The sequence below is a fragment of the Trichomycterus rosablanca genome, chromosome 19 (assembly GCF_030014385.1).
Source record: "Trichomycterus rosablanca isolate fTriRos1 chromosome 19, fTriRos1.hap1, whole genome shotgun sequence".
Taxonomy (NCBI): domain Eukaryota; kingdom Metazoa; phylum Chordata; class Actinopteri; order Siluriformes; family Trichomycteridae; genus Trichomycterus; species Trichomycterus rosablanca.
Window position 1 is genome coordinate 12,808,223 of NC_086006.1, and position 21,805 is coordinate 12,830,027.

Genomic DNA, 21,805 nt, shown 5'->3' on the forward strand with positions numbered 1-21,805 from the left:
TAACACAGTTTCATGTTTAACTTAACAAATTTAATTTCAATAGTCTTAGTAATTCATTTGATTTCTTAATAGATCATTCAGACATGTTGATTTAGATTAAAAAAAAAAAAAGTATGCTCTTAAAACTTTTAGGGAAACAAAGGAAAACTTTGATTACACTATCTGGAATGGAGCCCCACATATGCATAATAAGTCTGTGTAAACATGCAAACTTGACACCCATAAAAATGTCCAAGCTGATTTACGTTTAGAGGACTGCATCTTTCAACGACATGCATGTTTTGAGGGTTTACCTGTCTGAGCAGCATGTAGCATTCATAACTTACGGTTATTGTTCTGTATTCAACATTTGACAAGTCATACTTATACACCTGTTGATACCTCCATGTTTTGTATACTATTCCAACTTCCCAAACCCCCCACAGGTTTTGGTGTGTGTCTGTAGGGAAAGAAGAGAAACTTGCAGCAGGATAAAAACTACAATGAAAGCAATGGACCAAAGCACAGGCCATTTAGATTAGATGTTATCTAGAACAGTGAATTTATTTGAACAAATGTAGCACAAATGTTAGATGTTTATTTATTTATTTACTTATTAGGATTTTAACGGATTAAGGAGTCTGGGCCCCTGGGCAAAGAGTTGCCCCCCACAGACCAACCCCCCATTGCTTGTCTTAAATTTAAATAATTGTAATGTAGACGGTAAATGTAAATGTAAATGTAAATAATTGCAAAATTGCTAAATTAATTTGTGTCTCTGCGCTTAAGAGAAATTGAACATAATAATTTTGAAACAATACAAATTCAGAAACATTAAGTAAGGGCCTGAACCGCATATTTGCAACAAAACGTCTGTTATGAAATATGGTAGCTTGCCTGGCAATTTGTAGGTCCCTAGAAAGTCAAGGAGCCATGGTAAACGACTTCTATGGAAGTCAAGGGCCCCATAGCAGGGGCCCTCGTGATCAAGGGCCCTCTAATGGTATGCCCTGCTCTTCTCTAGGGCCCCCTGGTAGGGGCTCTCATAACCAGGGCCCTCTAAAAATATGCCCCCCTCTTTCCTAGGGCCCCTAATAGCCAGAAGTCGAAGTCAGAGCAGTGCCACAACGCCTCATCCATTTTCATAAGGGGCCCAAAAGCATGGCTAGGGCCCAAAAGCATGGCTAGGACCCCCAAAAGCATGGCTAGGGGCCCCAAAAGCATGGCTAGGGCCCCCAAGAGGCCCTGGGGTCAAAGTCCCTAATAGTCAGGATCCTTAAAATGGAGGGCCCTCGGAAATAAAAATATATTGTATCATAAATGTTGATAGGCATCGCAAAATGTTTTGGGCCAGGGCCCCCTGACCTCAAGGGCCCCTGGGCGCTGGCCCCACTGGCCCGGTCAGTAATCCAGCCATGCATTCATGACAGGACAGGTAGGTACTCATTAGTTCAAGTTTAATATCAAACACAGTATTGGACAATTTTGTTGCTCCAGTTTACCTCACTTGCATGTTTTTGGACTGTAGGAGGAAATCGGAGCTCCGCAGACATGGGGAGAATGTGCAAACTTCACACAGAAAGGACCAGGACCATTTTTTAGAACATTTAGTCAAATGGCATTTTTGTTTCATTAAAAAAAAACACTGCTTGGATTTAAACATTTAAAACCATTCTGAATTACAGTATATAGCATCTTATTGCCAGCAAAAGACATGGATGTAGTTACAAGTTTTGACCAGCGACAATGCAAAGTCTAACTTTGCACTTCCACACATGAGAGAAGTCTATCCAGTTATCAATGATAAAAAATATTACTCTTTTATTATAGAGATTTTTATTTAATCTGTGAAGGAATTCTTTATTTTTCAATGTGATTTTCATAAAAAGAATCCCCTCATTAACCACAAGACCAGTAGTCTTGCACATGCATGCTGCCATCTTTGTTTTGACATTTTGCTCTGCCACTAAAATTAATCCCAACCCGTCTCTACTCCTCCACAGAGCCTGGCAAATGTTTGTAATTTCTGGAACACATAAACCACATAAACTCTAGTGCTTTGTAGGGGAAGATGTTAAAAAATATCAGTATGTAACTTTTGGAAAAATAGTTCACAACATAAAACACTTGTTACAATAAACACTTGTCAAGAGGTGGGATATATTACACAGCAAGTTATTTCTTAAAATGGATCTGCTGGAAGCAGGGAAAATGTGCAGGCGTAAGAAATTGAGCAACTTTGAGGGCCAAATTGTGATGGCTAGACGCCTAGGTTTGGTAATCCCAAAAATGGCAGGTCTTGCGGGGGTGTTCCAGGCATGCAGTAGTAATTACATACCAAAAGTGGTTTAGAGAAAAACAAGTTTCAGTGTCATCGGTGCCCAAGGCTCACGACTGCACAAGGGAAGCTAAATCTAGTCTGTCTGATTTAATCCCACAGAAAAGCTACTGTAGCACAAATTACTGAAAAAGTTAATACTGACTATGACAGAAAGGTGTCATGCAGCAAGCTGCGATGATCTGTGTTCTATGGGGTAGCAAAGCAAAGGACCTGTCAAGAGTGACCATGCTGACCCCTGTGTACTGCATTACAGTAAATAATCTTGTCGTATAATAATCAATACTAATATCGTTTCATCTTTATCATATCAAACAATGTACAATACTGCAAGAATTACCATGCAAAATTGAAATGTGTTACATTTGTCAATTTTTTTGAAGCAGTGGTCTATTTAGCAGGAAAATGTGCCCTGCCCCACTGTAAACAGTGTTTAGGAACAATCTAAAGAACGTGACAAAGTTTAAATTCCACAGATCACAATATAATTAAGCATCTGTGGTATGAGCTGTACAGACAAGTTTAATTCAGCGAGGCCTCATGTTGCAACTTACAAGACTGGAAAGATCTGTTGCTGGGTGTCAGATACCACATGATACCTGTAGAGGTCTTGTAGAGTCGATGCCGCATGAGGTTAGCGCTCTTTTGGTGGCATGAGGCGGACATACACAACATTAAGCAGTTGGTTTAATGTTATGGCAGATTGTTTGTGCATTGCTAACTAACCGCATGGTAAAAGTTTGAGTTTCAGCAGACATCTGTGGATCATTCAAATGCTAATTGTATTCAAGTAAATCCACAACGTGGCTAATGCAATACCAAAAAAATAAATTTCTCTCATTCAACACCATAATTCAAGACAAAATAGAGTTTTCATGCTTTTGTAATTTTTAATGCCCAACAGGAGATATATGTGCCTAGTTGTAAACAATGTTTAACAATAACTTTTACACTTAAAAAATGAGAAGCACAAGGCCATTTCACCATGACAAAAACTTTGCAAATTAACTACTGGAATATATAAAGTATTGTTTGTTAAAGCTGTTTAGTCAGCAAAAATGTGGGCCAGTATTGAAAAGCTCCAGCACCAACAGCAACACCATGTCAATAAGTAATCTAAATGGTCTTTTGGTCAGTCAGATAAATGTTTTGTTAGTTTTGTCAATTATTTTATTATTTTAAAAATATATCCCCATATAAAAAGCTTACATTTTGAGCCATCAAATATGGTGTTTTAGGCTTTTAATACATTCATGTGAATACAATTATGCCAAAACGACTGCTGTATGTACAGTTACAAATGTTTGAACTATACTATTTAATAAATAATTGATGTCACAAAGTACTGCAGATAATGTGAGGATATTAAACTTTAACATCTTACAAGTATAATATTTTTATATTTTAACCTTGAGTCATTAAATGTACACATTAAGCACCCATTCAGGGTGCTTCACGCTTTGAAAGCCTTAGCTTTCTAATTTGTTTGTTGAGAGTGTATAAAAACAAAGCAGCAATTTTGTAGACCATATGCTTAAATCATTGTCAACATCTCAACATCACGATCAACATCTGTATACAAACGCATCGTGGTTTGGTCAGCAATTCATTGCAGGTTAAGCAGAGAGGAAACTAGTTAAAGTAACAACACCCACACATATTTTCCGATGAAGTGGTCCTTCAAAGAACACTCCTTTTTTGTGCAGCAAGGCACAGCTCTAAGGTAGATTTGTTTCAAACCTGCTTACAGACATTTATATTTTTCAAAAAAGAAAGAAGAAAAGAAACATTTAAGTACATCTCAAAATTTACTTTCTGCGGTGGCATGCCAGTATTAGCAAATAATTTAATTTAAAGCACTTTCATTTGCCATATATACACATACACACACACACACATATATATTATATATACAGTGTATCACAAAAGTGAGTACACCCCTCACATTTCTGCAAATATTTCATTATATCTTTTCATGGGACAACACTATAGAAATAAAACTTGGATATAACTTAGTAGTCAGTGTACAACTTGTATAGCAGTGTAGATTTACTGTCTTCTGAAAATATCTCAACACACAGCCATTAATGTCTAAATGGCTGGCAACATAAGTGAGTACACCCCACAGTGAACATGTCCAAATTGTGCCCAAAGTGTCAATATTTTGTGTGACCACCATTATTATCCAGCACTGCCTTAACCCTCCTGGGCATGGAATTCACCAGAGCTGCACAGGTTGCTACTGGAATCCTCTTCCACTCCTCCATGATGACATCACGGAGCTGGTGGATGTTAGACACCTTGAACTCCTCCACCTTCCACTTGAGGATGCGCCACAGGTGCTCAATTGGGTTTAGTCCATCACCTTTACCTTCAGCTTCCTCAGCAAGGCAGTTGTCATCTTGGAGGTTGTGTTTGGGGTCGTTATCCTGTTGGAAAACTGCCATGAGGCCCAGTTTTCGAAGGGAGGGGATCATGCTCTGTTTCAGAATGTCACAGTACATGTTGGAATTCATGTTTCCCTTAATGAACTGCAGCTCCCCAGTGCCAGCAACACTCATGCAGCCCAAGACCATGATGCTACCACCACCATGCTTGACTGTAGGCAAGATACAGTTGTCTTGGTACTTCTCACCAGGGCGCCGCCACACATGCTGGACACCATCTGAGCCAAACAAGTTTATCTTGGTCTCGTCAGACCACAGGGCATTCCAGTAATCCATGTTCTTGGACTGCTTGTCTTCAGCAAACTGTTTGCGGGCTTTCTTGTGCGTCAGCTTCCTTCTGGGATGACGACCATGCAGACCGAGTTGATGCAGTGTGCGGCGTATGGTCTGAGCACTGACAGGCTGACCTCCCACGTCTTCAACCTCTGCAGCAATGCTGGCAGCACTCATGTGTCTATTTTTTAAAGCCAACCTCTGGATATGACGCCGAACACGTGGACTCAACTTCTTTGGTCGACCCTGGCGAAGCCTGTTCCGAGTGGAACCTGTCCTGGAAAACCGCTGTATGACCTTGGCCACCATGCTGTAGCTCAGTTTCAGGGTGTTAGCAATCTTCTTATTGCCCAGGCCATCTTTGTGGAGAGCAACAATTCTATTTCTCACATCCTCAGAGAGTTCTTTGCCATGAGGTGCCATGTTGAATATCCAGTGGCCAGTATGAGAGAATTGTACACAAAACACCAAATTTAACAGCCCTGCTCCCCATTTACACCTGGGGCCTTGACACATGACACCAGGCAGGGACAACGACACATTTGGGCACAATTTGGACATGTTCACTGTAGGGTGTACTCACTTATGTTGCCAGCTATTTAGACATTAATGGCTGTGTGTTGAGTTATTTTCAGAAGACAGTAAATCTACACTGCTATACAAGCTGTACACGGACTACTCTAAGTTATATCCAAGTTTCATGTCTATAGTGTTGTCCCATGAAAAGATATAATGAAATATTTGCAGAAATGTGAGGGGTGTACTCACTTTTGTGATACACTGTATATATATATGTGTGTGTGTGTGTGTGTGTGTGTGTGGGAATGAATGAAGTGTATATGGTGGTATAAAGCTATATTTTATAGCCAGACCTGTTAGGTCTATAGTGCATTTCTGTTTACAGGCGTCAGCAGTCTAGCAAGACTGTTTAATAGCTGGGATCATCCATGTCTTCATCACTCCAATCAGGCGGTGCATCAGTGCCAAAATATCGATCCCCAAAGTTTCCTAAGAGGAAAAACACATTAATAAGCTTTTTTCTTGTTCTCTTGGCCTAAAAGAAAGAGGATCCTTACCATCTATAAGAGGTAGAATTAATGCTGGGGGGGTCACATGCACATTTTAAAGCAATACTAGACAACGTCTTTAAGTAAGACAATGCCTAGCCACATTCTGCATGTGTTACAACAGCATGGCTTCATAGTAAAAGAGTCTTGGTGCTGGACTGGCCGGTCTACAGTGATTTAAAATGTGGAGTATAAACCACAGTATACGATGACTGAGAGCACAGACTTGGCAGCAACAAGCCACTGTACCCCAAGCACATTGAGAAGGATGTTTAGAGAGGCAAACATTTACACAATAGGCAACAAACTATTTTAAATAGCGGAAAATGTAAAAAAAAAAAAAACACATACACACACTATAAATTTACATTAACAGTAGTTTGTCCGTAATCTGTACAATAAAAGTATAGGGATACAATAGTAAAATGGTAAATGTTTTTTTAACAACTTACCTATCCCAGGAATGATGTGGAAAAGATCATTGACCTTCTTGTCCACTGCAGTGGTGATAATTTTTACCTGCGGGAAGGCATAGGCTACGGAGTGAACCCCCATCTCAGCCATTAACAACGAGACCAGAAGAATTTTTTCTTCCTGTACATCATGATCCTACACGCACAAACACACAGTTCTTATTTTTTTAAAAAGTTGTCTTAATACTTGCTTTTGAGTATGTGTACTACGCTACCAAAAACATACACAGTGCCCATAAAAAAACTCACTATACCCCAGGGGCTGGTTACTATTTATTTCCAACGAATGGTATACTCTCTAAAAATGCAATACAAAACTGAAATCTGTAATTTGTTATTTCACTTAAACCTTTATTTAACAGACAAAGGACAAAGAAAACATTTTCTGTGTTTTTTTTAATGGCCACTGTAAACATTACTGGGTCACATCACCTTTTCTTTTAATTATACTTTTTAATCAATTGATGACAATTGAAGATACTACTTGTTGCACTTTTGCAAGTAGAATTTTTGCCCGTGTCTACAAAGCCACACTGTAGACCTAAATTCTTTGCAAACTTCGCACTGAGAATTGTGAGAGAATTGTCAGACAGTTCAAAGACAAAGTGGTGGATGCTTCATTTATCAATCTTGGTGACCTCACCAGTGAAACTGCTAATTTGGGTACCCTCCAGAACAGTGTTACATGTATAACCTTTGTCGTATTTTGTCACTGTTCCATCTTTTTGAGTGTGTTGCAGGTGTCACATTCTAATGTTTATTTACAAAATACAATTAGATATGTCAATGAAATGAAATGCATCCTTTGTACTTGTGTCAGTTTGTGGGGTTTGTATAAATATTAGATTTTTAGATTTTTTAAGTCAGTTTTTACTTTGATGATGAGAGTTATAATGTGCAAATACAGCTGGGGAAAGCAAGACAATTTATTTCCATTTTCCTGGTATAATGTAAATAAATTCAAGAATTGCGATGGAGAAACCATTTTGAGCTGGTTCAAATACAACCAGTATTTAGATCATACACCAGGCTAATTCGCCCACACCTAAAATTAATTGTGGTGATTTTGATTACTTCAGAATACACTGTTCCTTGAGGCCTCCTCTACTAGTAGTGCATAGAACGACAAAAATTCAACATGGTAGGAATGGCTTGGTTTTCAAAAGGGCTTTGTGATAAATCACAAGTTTGGAGAAGAATACAAAAATATTTTAGCAGCTTGAACTATACCTTGTGAAATGTACAGAGCATTATTAACAAGTGGAAAGTGTATGGCACCATCAACACTTGGCCATCCATCCAAACTAGATGACCGAGCCAGGAGGATATTGATTAGGGAAGCTACCAAGAGGCCAGTGGCAACTTTGAAGGACACGTCTATAATTTAGTGTGTCCCAGCCCCCTGTGTGTAAATTTTTTTTTTAAATACAAAAGCAGGTGGTAAAAATAAAGAGAAAAAAGAGGTTGTAGTATGTTGACAATTCGGAGGACTGCTGATGCATAGTTTTGGAAAATTTACAACTCAAAACAAATGGCACAATTATACAAACTGCATTGCACTTAATAGCCTGTCATTCAATATTGGCATATTAATGAGAAAACAGTTGAATGCATCTGACGAGGTATATGCTAAACTGGACCAGAAAATACCAGACTAGAGAATTTAATCTCTTTGTAGTCAAAAAGGGGTTATTGCAAACAGTTTGCAGAAAGAAAAATACAATAAATATTAAATCAAATAGATATGCAGCAGTAATGTGATTAACATAAAATTACAATATATGTATTTACAGTAGTAACATGAATAAAGATTTAGATGTACATTGGGGGCATGTCTGGGATTGTCAACAGGTGAGGTTTAATTTTCTAAAATCTGTTAATGATCCTAATTAACGTATGTGAATCTTGCACATAGTGTCTGTGTGTGGGTGCACCTCAATCACTGGTTGACTGTGAGGCTTTGGAATTGGACCTAACAAAGGTGCATAATGTGTGTGTATGTGTCTTCTAACCAGTAGGACTCGTACTGCCATCATGGCAGCTGCACCAGTAGACACTGTACAATCCATCAGGATCACATGATCCTCACTGATGTCTTTGGGCAGACGCAAGTAGTGCAACTAAAAACAAACAGCAGAAATAATTTCAAAGCTGCTACTTATAATATTCCCAAAACAACAATAACCACAACAAAAATGATCATATATATATATATATATATATATATATATATATATAAATTATATATATATATATATATAAATTATATATATATATATATAAATTATATATATATATATATATATATAAATGTGTGTGTGTGTATACATACATATATATATACTGTATATATATATATATATATATATATATATATTAGGGCTGTCAAACGATTAAAAAATTTAATCGCGATTAATCTCAGAATTTTATATAGTTAATCGCGATTAATCGCATTAAAAAAAATCTGTGTAAATGTTATAGAAAACAAGGATTTTTAAGTGAAATGTTAACATTAAAATGGTGAACACATTTTATGCTATATGTACTTATGTTAAAAACTGCTGGGACAAGAGAAAACTGTAAGGGAGTTTTATTCACTCACATACTAGGCAGTAAATGTCAGATTGTAGGTTAAAATTTCTCCATCAGCAAACATTGTAGATCAGCGGTGCTTTAGGTGGGATAAGGCGTAGTTATTGTAACAGACTTTTCTGTGGTTGTATTGTGACAATGGTTTGATGGACGTTTCTACACGAAGTGAGTGTGTTTTGACCCTTTTGGGCTTCCATAGTTCATGGACTAACGTGCTTGACTCAGCTTTCCGGTATTTGGTACCGTAACAGAATAAGTTAAAAAAAAAAGTGTTCTGCTCCCGACAACTTGTGAATATAGCGTGTATTTATTTCTTTATTAAGCAAGTACATCCCTACAACGCTCGGTTACATTATGATAACAAACCGCAAATGAAAAACGGTGGCAAGTCCGACATTAAAACGTTTGTTCTACCAGTCAAGTCTCAACATGAACTAGAATTTGCGTTAACGGCACTATTTTTTTTAATCGCGTTAAATTGAAATCGCATTAATGCGTTATTATCGCGTTAACTTCGACAGCCCTAATATATATATATATATATATATATATATATATATATATATATATATATATATATATATATATATATATATATATATATATATACAGTGTATCACAAAAGTGAGTACACCCCTCACATTTCTGCAGATATTTAAGTATATCTTTTCATGGGACAACACTGACAAAATGACACTTTGACACAATGAAAAGTAGTCTGTGCGCAGCTTATATAACAGTGTAAATTTATTCTTCCCTCAAAATAACTCAATATACAGCCATTAATGTCTAAACCACCGGCAACAAAAGTGAGTACACCCCTAAGAGACTACACCCCTAAATGTCCAAATTGAGCACTGCTTGTCATTTTCCCTCCAAAATGTCATGTGATTTGTTAGTGTTACTAGGTCTCAGGTGTGCATAGGGAGCAGGTGTGTTCAATTTAGTAGTACAGCTCTCACACTCTCTCATACTGGTCACTGAAAGTTCCAACATGGCACCTCATGGCAAAGAACTCTCTGAGGATCTTAAAAGACGAATTGTTGCGCTACATGAAGATGGCCAAGGCTACAAGAAGATTGCCAACACCCTGAAACTGAGCTGCAGCACAGTGGCCAAGATAATCCAGCGTTTTAAAGGAGCAGGGTCCACTCAGAACAGACCTCGCGTTGGTCGTCCAAAGAAGCTGAGTGCACGTGCTCAGCGTCACATCCAACTGCTGTCTTTAAAAAATAGGCGCAGGAGTGCTGTCAGCATTGCTGCAGAGATTGAAAAGGTAGGGGGTCAGCCTGTCAGTGCTCAGACCATACGCCGCACACTACATCAAATTGGTCTGCATGGCTGTCACCCCAGAAGGAAGCCTCTTCTGAAGTCTCTACACAAGAAAGCCCGCAAACAGTTTGTTGAAGACATGTCAACAAAGGACATGGATTACTGGAACCATGTCCTATGGTCTGATGAGACCAAGATTAATTTGTTTGGTTCAGATGGTCTCAAGCATGTGTGGCGGCAATCAGGTGAGGAGTACAAAGATAAGTGTGTCATGCCTACAGTCAAGCATGGTGGTGGGAATGCCATGGTCTGGGGCTGCATGAGTGCAGCAGGTGTTGGGGAGTTACATTTCATTGAGGGACACATGAACTCCAATATGTACTGTGAAATACTGAAGCAGAGCATGATCCCCTCCCTCCGGAAACTGGGTTGCAGGGCAGTGTTCCAGCATGATAATGACCCCAAACACACCTCTAAGACGACCACTGCTTTATTGAAGAGGCTGAAGGTAAAGGTGATGGACTGGCCAAGCATGTCTCCAGACCTAAACCCAATAGAACATCTTTGGGGCATCCTCAAGCGGAAGGTGGAGGAGCGCAAAGTCTCGAATATCCACCAGCTCCGTGATGTCGTCATGGAGGAGTGGAAAAGCCTTCCAGTGGCAACCTGTGAAGCTCTGGTAAACTACATGCCCAGGAGAGTTAAGGCAGTTCTGGGAAATAATGGTGGCCACACAAAATATTGACACTTCAGGAACTTTCACTAAGGGGTGTACTCACTTTTGTTGCCGGTGGTTTAGACATTAATGGCTGTATATTGAGTTATTTTGAGGGAAGAATAAATTTACACTGTTATATAAGCTGCACACAGACTACTTTTCATTGTGTCAAAGTGTCATTTTGTCAGTGTTGTCCCATGAAAAGATATAATTAAATATCTGCAGAAATGTGAGGGGTGTACTCACTTTTGTGATACACTGTATATATATATATATATGATCACACACACACACACACACACACACACATATATATATATATAAATATGAAGTAAAGGGGTAGTACCTCAGGTTCTCCTGTGTCCTGATTCGTCTGGATTAATATCTTGCCGATACGGACATCTTTGCAGACCGCACGAAGGGCTGGCTCCATGGTTTCTCCTGCTCTGAGAATGGATACACCTGTGACCTGTTCAACCAGAATAACAAAAAATATTAAGAGAAACAAAACATTAAATACTGGACTCAAGAAGAAAAGGACAAAAATCAAAGATTCAGCAGGCAGCAGTCAGTCTGTTTCCCACTCACCCTTTTTCCATGGAAGGTCCTTCCTTCATAATCCTGACCTTGAGCGGTCTGAACAACACGAACCTGATGACAAAATATGACCCCACCCATTAATTACTGGTCTGTACTTGGTCCTGGTTTGTCTGAAGCAGTACTCTTAAAATACTTAGAACTTCAAATAAAACTGCTAATAAACAGCCTTCTGATTTGCTCTCAGCTCTATTACTGGATAAATATATGCATTTTCCTTGCTTACCACCAAGTTAAGAAAAGCATATTAAATTCTATACACAGCAATTTAGCATAATGTTATTATACAAACAAGCTACTGAGCTGATACAGCTTTTTAAGGTTATCTGATGTACTGTAGTGTGACGTGTTTTTATGTCTCATGCTACATCTGGTAGTAGCATAAGACATGAGAAACAGTAGAATTTTTCCACTGTGGTGGACAAGTAATTATTATTTCCATACACAATGCCTCAAAAACAAACCAATTCATAGAGCACTAATTCAGTATTGATATATCCAGTTTTATTTCTCCTCTTACCTGAGATGGAAGAAATGAAAGAGCTCTTTCAATGAGGAGTCTCATAAGCCTTTTGGAGTAGAAAATGAACTCGTCTCTATTTGTGTCTTTATTCCTAAAAAAACAAAACATTGTAAAACATTACCTTTAAAATCTTTCCTCTAAAACAGGATAATGTGGGTGTGATCATTTTTAATTAATCATTAAGTGTAAAAGTGTGGAAAAAAGGTTCAGCAAAAAAAACTAAAAACACAAAACATTTCGATGCAGAGTTCTGAATGCAGTAAATCACTACTGCTACACAAACGGCTACGATGCAGATATAGCAGTTATATGATATGTAAGTGTAGGGCCACATTTTCAACATACTGTGCCTGTTAATTTACACAAGAGGGCCAGCTATTCTTAATATAAAAGTTGGGAGCATATTATGTATTTTCTGTAACTGTTTTTATACACCTGTTATCAGTGGGAGTGGCTAAAACAAGTAAATGTAATTATTTAGAGGGGTGTTCACATACTTTTTTGTTGTATAATATATGTAAAATGTGTATTTGGTCAATTATAAACCCAGAATTAAATCACCCCATACCCCACACCCCATTTACAGTTGATAAATTTGAAGCATGTTCATTTAAATCTGTAGGGTAAATATCCAATCTCTGTTCTTACCATAAGGTCAGTTAAACTCAACAGTGATATACAGCATTGTACTACAGGCAACCCTTGTAAAAGCACCCTAAATGCTTTGATCTCCATCCTACTTTTATCTACACTTTATCTTTTACAAACTCAATAATCTCTAAGACCACCATTCTTAATATTACATGTAAAGATTTCTGTTACACCTATTTAACAGCTATCTCCCACAAATCAGAACAGACAATTTATAATGATGTTACACACTATGTCTGGTTAGAAAACATCACTTTCTAAATGTTACTAAAATGTTACTATTTGACTGAACAGCGTTGGTGTGTGCATGACACAGTAAGAATCTGACCTGATTATTGTGTGCATACCGCGGACCTGCGGTGTATTCTCCAGAACACACAACGTCTGAGGAAGGGGCTGAGCTTGATGGGCAGAGGCCAGTGCCGCCCTGTTACCACGAGCATTGAAAAGACACAAGAACTGTTTAGTGGACTATAACACTTAAACTGGCCCATGTGTAAATGCAAACATGCAAATACACATAGACATGTTCTAACGTGCGCATATCAGGCATGTGTGCGCACACACAAACCACTTATTTAGGTTAGTGGAAAATGGAAAACTACTGTGCAGGGTTAGCTGTTTATGTGTGAATAAAGCAGCAGACAGTAAAATACTGACAATGCTAAACATTTATACCTACCAACAAACTTACAAATACTTTAAATGTAAAAATTCTATCAATTTTAATTAAAACATGGCTGAAAATCTTCAGAATTATTTCTGTTTACAATTATCTCTCAATCTCTTTATTAAAATACAACCAGTTTAGTACAGGAGCTTCTATGAGCTAAAAGGGCAAGTATTTAGTGTGACCTCCTCTTACTTTTAAGCAATAGCAGGAACCTGGCTGTCTTAAACCTAAATAGAATGGAACCCTAATTAATGTCATTGCTAACATCTGTATTTTGTCAAAATGACTGTGAAATGCTGTAAAAAGGAATATTACATGAGCATTACTTGCTTGAACAAGCATTGCACACATATGTATAAGTTTAATTTATTGGAAGCTTGCTGATAAGACCAACTTTCAATCACAGGATTCCGTTCAAAATGTCAAAGATCACAGAATGAAACACAAAATCATAATTTTGCATCAGCGATGCAATTTTCTCAATGGGAAATCAGCAACTGGATACTGAATATACTATATAATATTCAAGCTCTTACAAAAAAAAATTGAAAAATCGGAAAGGCCAAGGGTAAAAGAGGACTGGAAGGCCAAGAAAACTATCTAATGAGAAGATGAGAAGTTTCTTTGAGTTTCTTCTTAGAGACCGGAAGAAGTCCAGCGAGGACCTGGCTCAGCATCTGGCAGCATTACAGGGATGCCAAGTTGACCCTTCTACCCTTTTCAGAAGAGTAGCAGCCAAGAAACCACTTTTACGGAAGGGGAACAGGGTGAAAAAGCTAAAATATGCAAAAGCTTACAAAGATTGGAATGAGGATCAGTGGAAAAGAGTAATTTGGAGTGACAAATCTGAGTTTAAAATTTTTGACTTTGACTAATCATAGAGCTGACAACAAGAGTTGGAGAGAGTTTGCTGCCTTTAGTGAAACATGGTGGAGGGGCTGTATTTCTGCCAGATGGATCACAAATGCTGAAAAGTACAGATAGGTTTTAATTCATTATGCCATTGCTTCTGGAATTCATCTGGATGCAAATGGTTTTATTTTACAGCATGAAAATTATCCCAAGTACACTGCTAATGCAGTGAAATCATATTTAGAAAAACAGATGTAAAACACAGACAGTCATGGACTGGCCTTTACAGAGTCCAGACCTGAATATTAAAGAGGCAGTAAGGGATTACCTGGACAGAGAAAAGAACCAAACACTGCCTAAATCTAAACTATTGGAAGTGTTGAAAGGAAGTCTGATATAACATAATAGAAGATTACTTCAGAAAACTTTATGACAGTCTTCCCAGTAAAGTTCAAGATGTGCTTACTGCCAAGGAAGGTCACACTAAATACTGACTCTTACCTGTAAAATCCATTTTGTTCTGAAAAAAATGTATTTAATTTTATTTCGTGTATATACTTCCTGTATTTTCTGTTTTTATCATAATGAAGAGACCGAAAAATAATTATGGATGGTGAGTAAAACTTAAGACTTTTGAACTATATATATATACACAATGGGGAAAATAAGTATTTGATCCCCTGCTGATTTTGTAAGTTTACCCCCTTACAAAGACTTGAACAGTATATAATTTTTATGGAAGGTTTATTTTAACAGAGAGAGACAGAATATCAACAAAAAATCCAAAAAAACAACATTAAATAAAGGTTATAAATTAATTTGTATTTAATTAAGGGAAATAAGTATTTGATCCCCTACCAACCAGCAAGAATTCTGACCCCCACAGATCGGTTATGTGCCCATGAGGCACACAAATTAGTCCTGTCCCTGTATAAAAGACACCTGTCACAGAATCAGTTTCTTCCATTCAAATCTCTCAACCACCATGGGCAAGACCAAAGAGCTATCAAAGGACATCAGGGACAAGATTGTAGACCTGCACAAGGCTGGAATGGACTACAAGACCGTTCAGCAAGAAGCTTGGTGAGAAAGAGACCACTGTTGGCGCGATCATTCGAAAATGGAAGAAATACAAGATCACAGTCAATCACCCTCGCTCTGGAGCTCCATGCAAGATCTCACCTCGTAAGAATGATTCTGAGAAAGGTGAGCTCAGTCCAGAATTACACGGGAGGAGCATGTCAATGATCTCAAGGGAGCTGGGAGCAGAGAAATGCTGGATATGACCCCAAGAACACCCTCCCCACTGGGCATTTCTCTGCCTCCAAACACGGCGAGTGGAGTTGATGCCAAAGAGCTCAATTTTTGTCTCATCTGACCATATCACATTCTCCCAAGCTTTCTCTGAATCATTCAGGTGTTCATTGGCAAACTTCAGACGGGCCTGTACATGAGCCTTCTTCAGCAGAGGGACTTTGCGGGCACTGCAGGATCTCAATCCATTACGGCGAAGTGTGTTACTAATGGTTTTCTTGGTGACTGTGCTCCCAGCTCCCTTGAGATCATTGACAAGCTGTAATTCTGGGCTGACCTCACCTTTCTCAAAATCATTCTTACGCCACGAGGTGAGATCTTGCATGGAGCTCCAGAGCGAGGGTGATTGACTGTGATCTCGTATTTCTTCCATTTTCGAATGATCGCGCCAACAGTGGTCTCTTTCTCACCAAGCTTCTTGCTGAACGGTCTTGTAGTCCATTCCAGCCTTGTGCAGGTCTACAATCTTGTCCCTGATGTCCTTTGATAGCTCTTTGGTCTTGCCCATGGTGGATGAGAGATTTGAATGGAAGAAACTGATTCTGTGACAGGTGTCTTTTATACAGAATTCTTGCTGGTTGGTAGGGGATCAAATACTTATTTCCCTTAATTAAATACAAATTAATTTATAACCTTTATTTAATGTTTTTTTTCTGGATTTTTTGTTGATATTCTGTCTCTCTCTGTTAAAATAAACCTTCCATAAAAATTATAGACTGTTCAAGTCTTTGTAAGACCCAAGAAGGATGGGCCCTGCTGAGTCTGGTTCCTCTCAAGGTTTCTTGCTGTAATTTTCAGGGAGTTTTTCCTTGCCACAGTCGCCCTCGGCTTGCTCAACAGGGGTTTTTTGTATCTGTTGGTCCTGGATTTTGTAAAGTTGCTTTGAGACAATGTCTATTGTAAAAAGCGCTATATAAATAAAGTTGACTTGACTTGACTTGTAAGGGGGTAAACTTACAAAATCAGCAGGGGATCAAATACTTATTTTCCCCACTGTATATATAGTTCTTTCAGTAAAGTTTTACTCACCATCCATATTAATTTTTCAGTCTCTTATTAAGACACACACACACACACACACACACACACACACACACACACACACACACACACACACATATATATATATATATATATATATATATACAGACTCTATAAACCCTCTAAATCCCTGTTACCCTGTTACAATGTCCAGTTTTTGTGCTGTACAAAAAGTAAACCAAGAAGAATCATTTCACACCTTCAGTGTGATCTACAATCTGTACAATTCAGTTGAATCCTGCACAGCCCTTTTCAGGTCACCTCACAGATTTTCAATTGGATTCAGGTCTGGGTTCTCTTGGCCATTATAAAAACTTCACTACTGGTGAAGCCATTTTTGTTGATGTGGAGGTATGCTTTGGGTCATTGCCGTGCTTACGGGTGAAATTCCTTTCTTTTTAGCAGAAACCTAAAGGTTTGGTGCCACAATTGACTGATGTTTGGAACTGTTCATAATTCTTTCCAACTTGACTAAAGCCCCAGTTCCAAATGAGGAAAAACATACACAAAGCATAAGGCTGCCACTGCCATGCTTCACTCAGGGTATGGTGTTTTTTGGTGATGTGTTATTTTTGTGCCAAACATAACTTTTGGAATATGGTCAAAAAGTTTAGGAGTTCAACTGGTGTTTACTGACTACTGTTTAAAATGTATTTAAATGTGATTGGTTAATTTTAAACATAGCCACATCCCAATTCTAACAGGGTGTGTGCACTTGCAACCACATTATTGTAGTTTTTTTTCCACTCTAAACAATTCAGTTTTCAATTGAATTGCACAGATTATAGGTCACATTAAAGGGAAAATTACTTATCTTAGTCTCTTTTTTTACATCACAAAAGCCTGGTTTGTTAACAGGGGTGTATCGATGATATAAAAAGCAAATAAGAAAATTTTAGCAGTTAGCTTTTGTAACAAACTTAATACATGTTGCATAAGAAATTATTTAAGGAACTATTTTGTGAAAGTATTTTTAAAAAACTGGCACCCAATATTAGATTAAATAATTTGCAAAATTTGACTGGATTTCATCACATTCATTATTCAAAGAAAACAAATAAATAAAAATCATATGCAAATCTCACATATCCCAGCGAAGTTTCCTCTACAGGCGAAGGGAACAAACACAACAACAAACGAAACAACAACAAAAACAACAACATCAACACGTAGAGAAGGGAAAGAAAAAATAGACATCACACACTGTTCATTACATTATAGAGAAATTAAGGGACTTTAAGAGATGAGCCGCAAGTGTGACAGCTGCAAATGAGGGCCTTAAGTGTATTTACACCCCCACATCATAAATACTGCTTTATTTAGAGCAAAACTTACTCAGTTAGTATTTTTATGTACTGATATCGTATTAGGACTATCAAAGAGTCTAATGTTTTTTGTAAAATATACAAAGCTATTTTATTGATAATTTCTAAATAACATTTTGTAATAACTGGGTGCATTTTGCAAATGTGTCAGTATTGTATATGGTGTCTGCTGGAGCTGCCACATCCTTATTCACCCTGACTCTTTTTGGCAACACTGGTGCAGTGTCACAAAGGCCTGCTACATCCTGTGTCTTAAGAAAAAAAGCTGTACTTCCTCTCCCACTCTTTCTGTATAAAAACTTGCCCAATGGAAAAAGTCACACTTTATAGTAGACATTGGAAACATTTTTGTGGGCAAGATGCTGTCTTCAATCATAGGTATGAAGACAGGCTAGAAAATGAGAGAAAAGAAAAGGAGGGGTCGACTAGAAAGGCAGCTGCTTATTTTTAGACACAGAAGGCAGAAGGAGGAAATAAGCGTGGAAAGACCAAAGTCCCTGCTGCACTTGCTTCTGATTGCTGCACTCTTCAGCCAAACTGTGAATAGTACTTCTTTACAAATCACATGTAACTTTTTCTACAGAGGAGGAAAGCCTATATTCAGCCTTTTAGTTGTACTGGATTAGCTTTTAAGAACCATTAATTTTAGTCAAGTGCATTTTGCTAAGAAACTAGTGAAATAAACTGGTGCTTTCCTAACTGATTTAATTAAAACGAGTGTCACCTTGCCAGAATGATACTAAAAAATAATTTTAGTCAGTATCATTATGTGGAAGATGCCTCTTAACAAATGTTGATTCATAAAATTTAGCTTTCAAAAGATTGCAAGAATGTATTGCGTTGGTTTATATAAAAGAACAGCACCCTCACTCGTTTAACTGCTGTAGGTGCAGCATACTCAGGAGTAAGTGATGCTTTTGTTGCTGTAAAGGCATAGGATGGACAGTAGATTGTGACAGAAGTTTCCCCTTGCTACTGCTCTGAATCCAGGTTTAAAAACAGTTAAAATCTGTGATTACAAGTTGTTAAATTCACTTCCTTGCAAACATACAATTTTTGCTATACAATTATTTCATGACTTAGAAATATAGAGAAGCCCTATATACCTGTTCAAAATAAAGCTATCAAAATTATTTGGGCAATTTTCAATGAACTCTTCCATGAATGTTCTGATAGAAAAGTTATAAAACACTTTTTCATGTAGGAATAAAATAACTAAAAAATAAAATACTGGTTACATGACAACTACAACAATTTTGTGTTTTAGGCTGGAAAGGCTAATCTCAGAACAGCATTAAGGGGACACCTCTGTCTGTAGTGGATGCTGTGAGAGTGACGGATGGTGTAACTCTACCTGACACTTAGCTCTCGCTGCATCCCCACCAAGGGGAAGAAGCATAAGGGCAGAGAGAGAAAGAGATAAGATAGAGGGCGAGTGAACAGTCTGAATGCCATGACCATGCGTCATTATGCAGAAAAAATGTTGTATTTAGTAGCATTATTAACAAACTAAATTACAAACTTATTTCCTAATATAATTACTTTCATTACTCAAAATGTGGTTAAATACATTTTTCTCATTTAAATACATTCCAGCTGTAGCGTTCCAATTTGTAAAATTATGTAAAAAAAAAACAAATGCATTAAAATTGCACTAAATCGTACTTACATATACAGGTCCTTCTAAAAAAATTAGCATATTGTGATAAAGTTCATTATTTTCCATAATGTAATGATACAAATTAAACTTTCATATATTTTAGATTCATTGCACACCAACTGAAATATTTCAGGTCTTTTATTGTTTTAATACTGATGATTTTGGCATACAGCTCATGAAAACCCAAAATTCCTATCTCAAAAAATTAGCATATCATGAAAAGGTTCTCTAAACGAGCTATTAACCTAATCATCTGAATCAACGAATTAACTCTAAACACCTGCAAAAGATTCCTGAGGCTTTTAAAAACTCCCAGCCTACTCAAAACTGCAATCATGGGTAAGACTGCCGACCTGACTGCTGTCCAGAAGGCCATCATTGACACCCTCAAGCAAGAGGGTAAGACACAGAAATAAATTTCTGAACGAATAGGCTGTTCCCAGAGTGCTGTATCAAGGCACCTCAGTGGGAAGTCTGTGGGAAGGAAAAAGTGTGGCAGAAAACGCTGCACAACGAGAAGAGGTGACCGGACCCTGAGGAAGATTGTGGAGAAGGGCCGATTCCAGACCTTGGGGGACCTGCGGAAGCAGTGGACTGAGTCTGGAGTAGAAACATCCAGAGCCACCGTGCACAGGCGTGTGCAGGAAATGGGCTACAGGTGCCGCATTCCCCAGGTCAAGCCACTTTTGAACCAGAAACAGCGGCAGAAGCGCCTGACCTGGGCTACAGAGAAGCAGCACTGGACTGTTGCTCAGTGGTCCAAAGTACTGTTTTCGGAAATCAAGGTGCCAGAGTCTGGAGGAAGACTGGGGAGAAGGAAATGCCAAAATGCCTGAAGTCCAGTGTCAAGTACCCACAGTCAGTGATGGTCTGGGGTGCCATGTCAGCTGCTGGTGTTGGTCCACTGTGTTTTATCAAGGGCAGGGTCAATGCAGCTAGCTATCAGGAGATTTTGGAGCACTTCATGCTTCCATCTGCTGAAAAGCTTTATGGAGATGAAGATTTCATTTTTCAGCACGACGTGGCACCTGCTTACAGTGCCAAAACCACTGGTTTACAAAATGGTTTACTGACCATGGTATTACTGTGCTCAATTGGCCTGCCAACTCTCCTGACCTGAACCCCATAGAGAATCTGTGGGATATTGTGAAGAGAAAGTTGAGAGACACAAGACCCAACACTCTGGATGAGCTTAAGGCCGCTATCGAAGCATCCTGGGCCTCCATAACACCTCAGCAGTGCCACAGGCTGATTGCCTCCATGCCACGCCGCATTGAAGCAGTCATTTCTGCAAAAGGATTCCCGACCAAGTATTGAGTGCATAACTGAACATAATTATTTGAAGGTTGACTTTTTTTTGTATTAAAAACACTTTTCTTTTATTGGTCGGATGAAATATGCTAATTTTTTGAGATAGGAATTTTGGGTTTTCATGAGCTGTATGCCAAAATCATTAGTATTAAAACAATAAAAGACCTGAAATATTTCAGTTGGTGTGCAATGAATCTAAAATATATGAAAGTTTAATTTTTATCATTACATTATGGAAAATAATGAACTTTATCACAATATGCTAATTTTTTGAGAAGGACCTGTACATACTTTTCCTGGTATGTTTGAGAGGGGAAAATGTTAAAACTTGTATAAAAACTAAAAGCTGGAAAAGCTAACTAACAATACTGTAAGTACTGTAACAAAAGGCCCTATAAAAAGGTTTGTGCTGTTATTTAACTTGACATGTTTTAACTAGTGTGCATGTCCAGTAGAGAGTGAAGGCAACTACAGAGAATAAAATGAACACTTTAACAATATACTATCTATCTGGTACATACATTCGTTAAATGAACTTTGTAAGTACACTTTTTATTTTTTCCTAAAAGTGGAAAAAAGTTATTGTATTTGCAAATGATCAATTTTCATACTCTAATAACTAGATTTTTAAGCTATGCCTATGCAGATGATCATGCCTTTGTGATGATTAAAAAACAAAGACAAACTGCCTGGCCAAAA

General features: G+C 37.9%; 1 protein-coding gene across 3 annotated transcripts in view; it reads right to left on the minus strand.

The window, feature by feature from the left end:
• Nucleotides 1–5,835: 5,835 nt before the first annotated feature.
• Nucleotides 5,836–21,805, minus strand: part of uckl1b (uridine-cytidine kinase 1-like 1b) — a 40,306-nt gene continuing 24,336 nt past the window's right edge. For 2 of the 3 annotated variants that reach the window (XM_063014898.1, XM_063014896.1), the window contains exons 8-15: nt 17,896–17,915; nt 13,259–13,357; nt 12,277–12,370; nt 11,748–11,810; nt 11,506–11,628; nt 8,590–8,697; nt 6,557–6,713; nt 5,836–6,045 (exon numbers count right to left, since the gene is read on the minus strand). In XM_063014898.1, the coding sequence (XP_062870968.1) occupies nt 5,966–6,045; nt 6,557–6,713; nt 8,590–8,697; nt 11,506–11,628; nt 11,748–11,810; nt 12,277–12,370; nt 13,259–13,357; nt 17,896–17,915 (744 nt within the window). In that variant the 3' untranslated portion in view covers nt 5,836–5,965. Of the gene's footprint in view, nt 6,046–6,556; nt 6,714–8,589; nt 8,698–11,505; nt 11,629–11,747; nt 11,811–12,276; nt 12,371–13,258; nt 13,358–17,895; nt 17,916–19,489; nt 19,507–21,805 lie in introns of all 3 variants that reach the window. The other variant, XM_063014897.1, reaches the window with a different exon arrangement.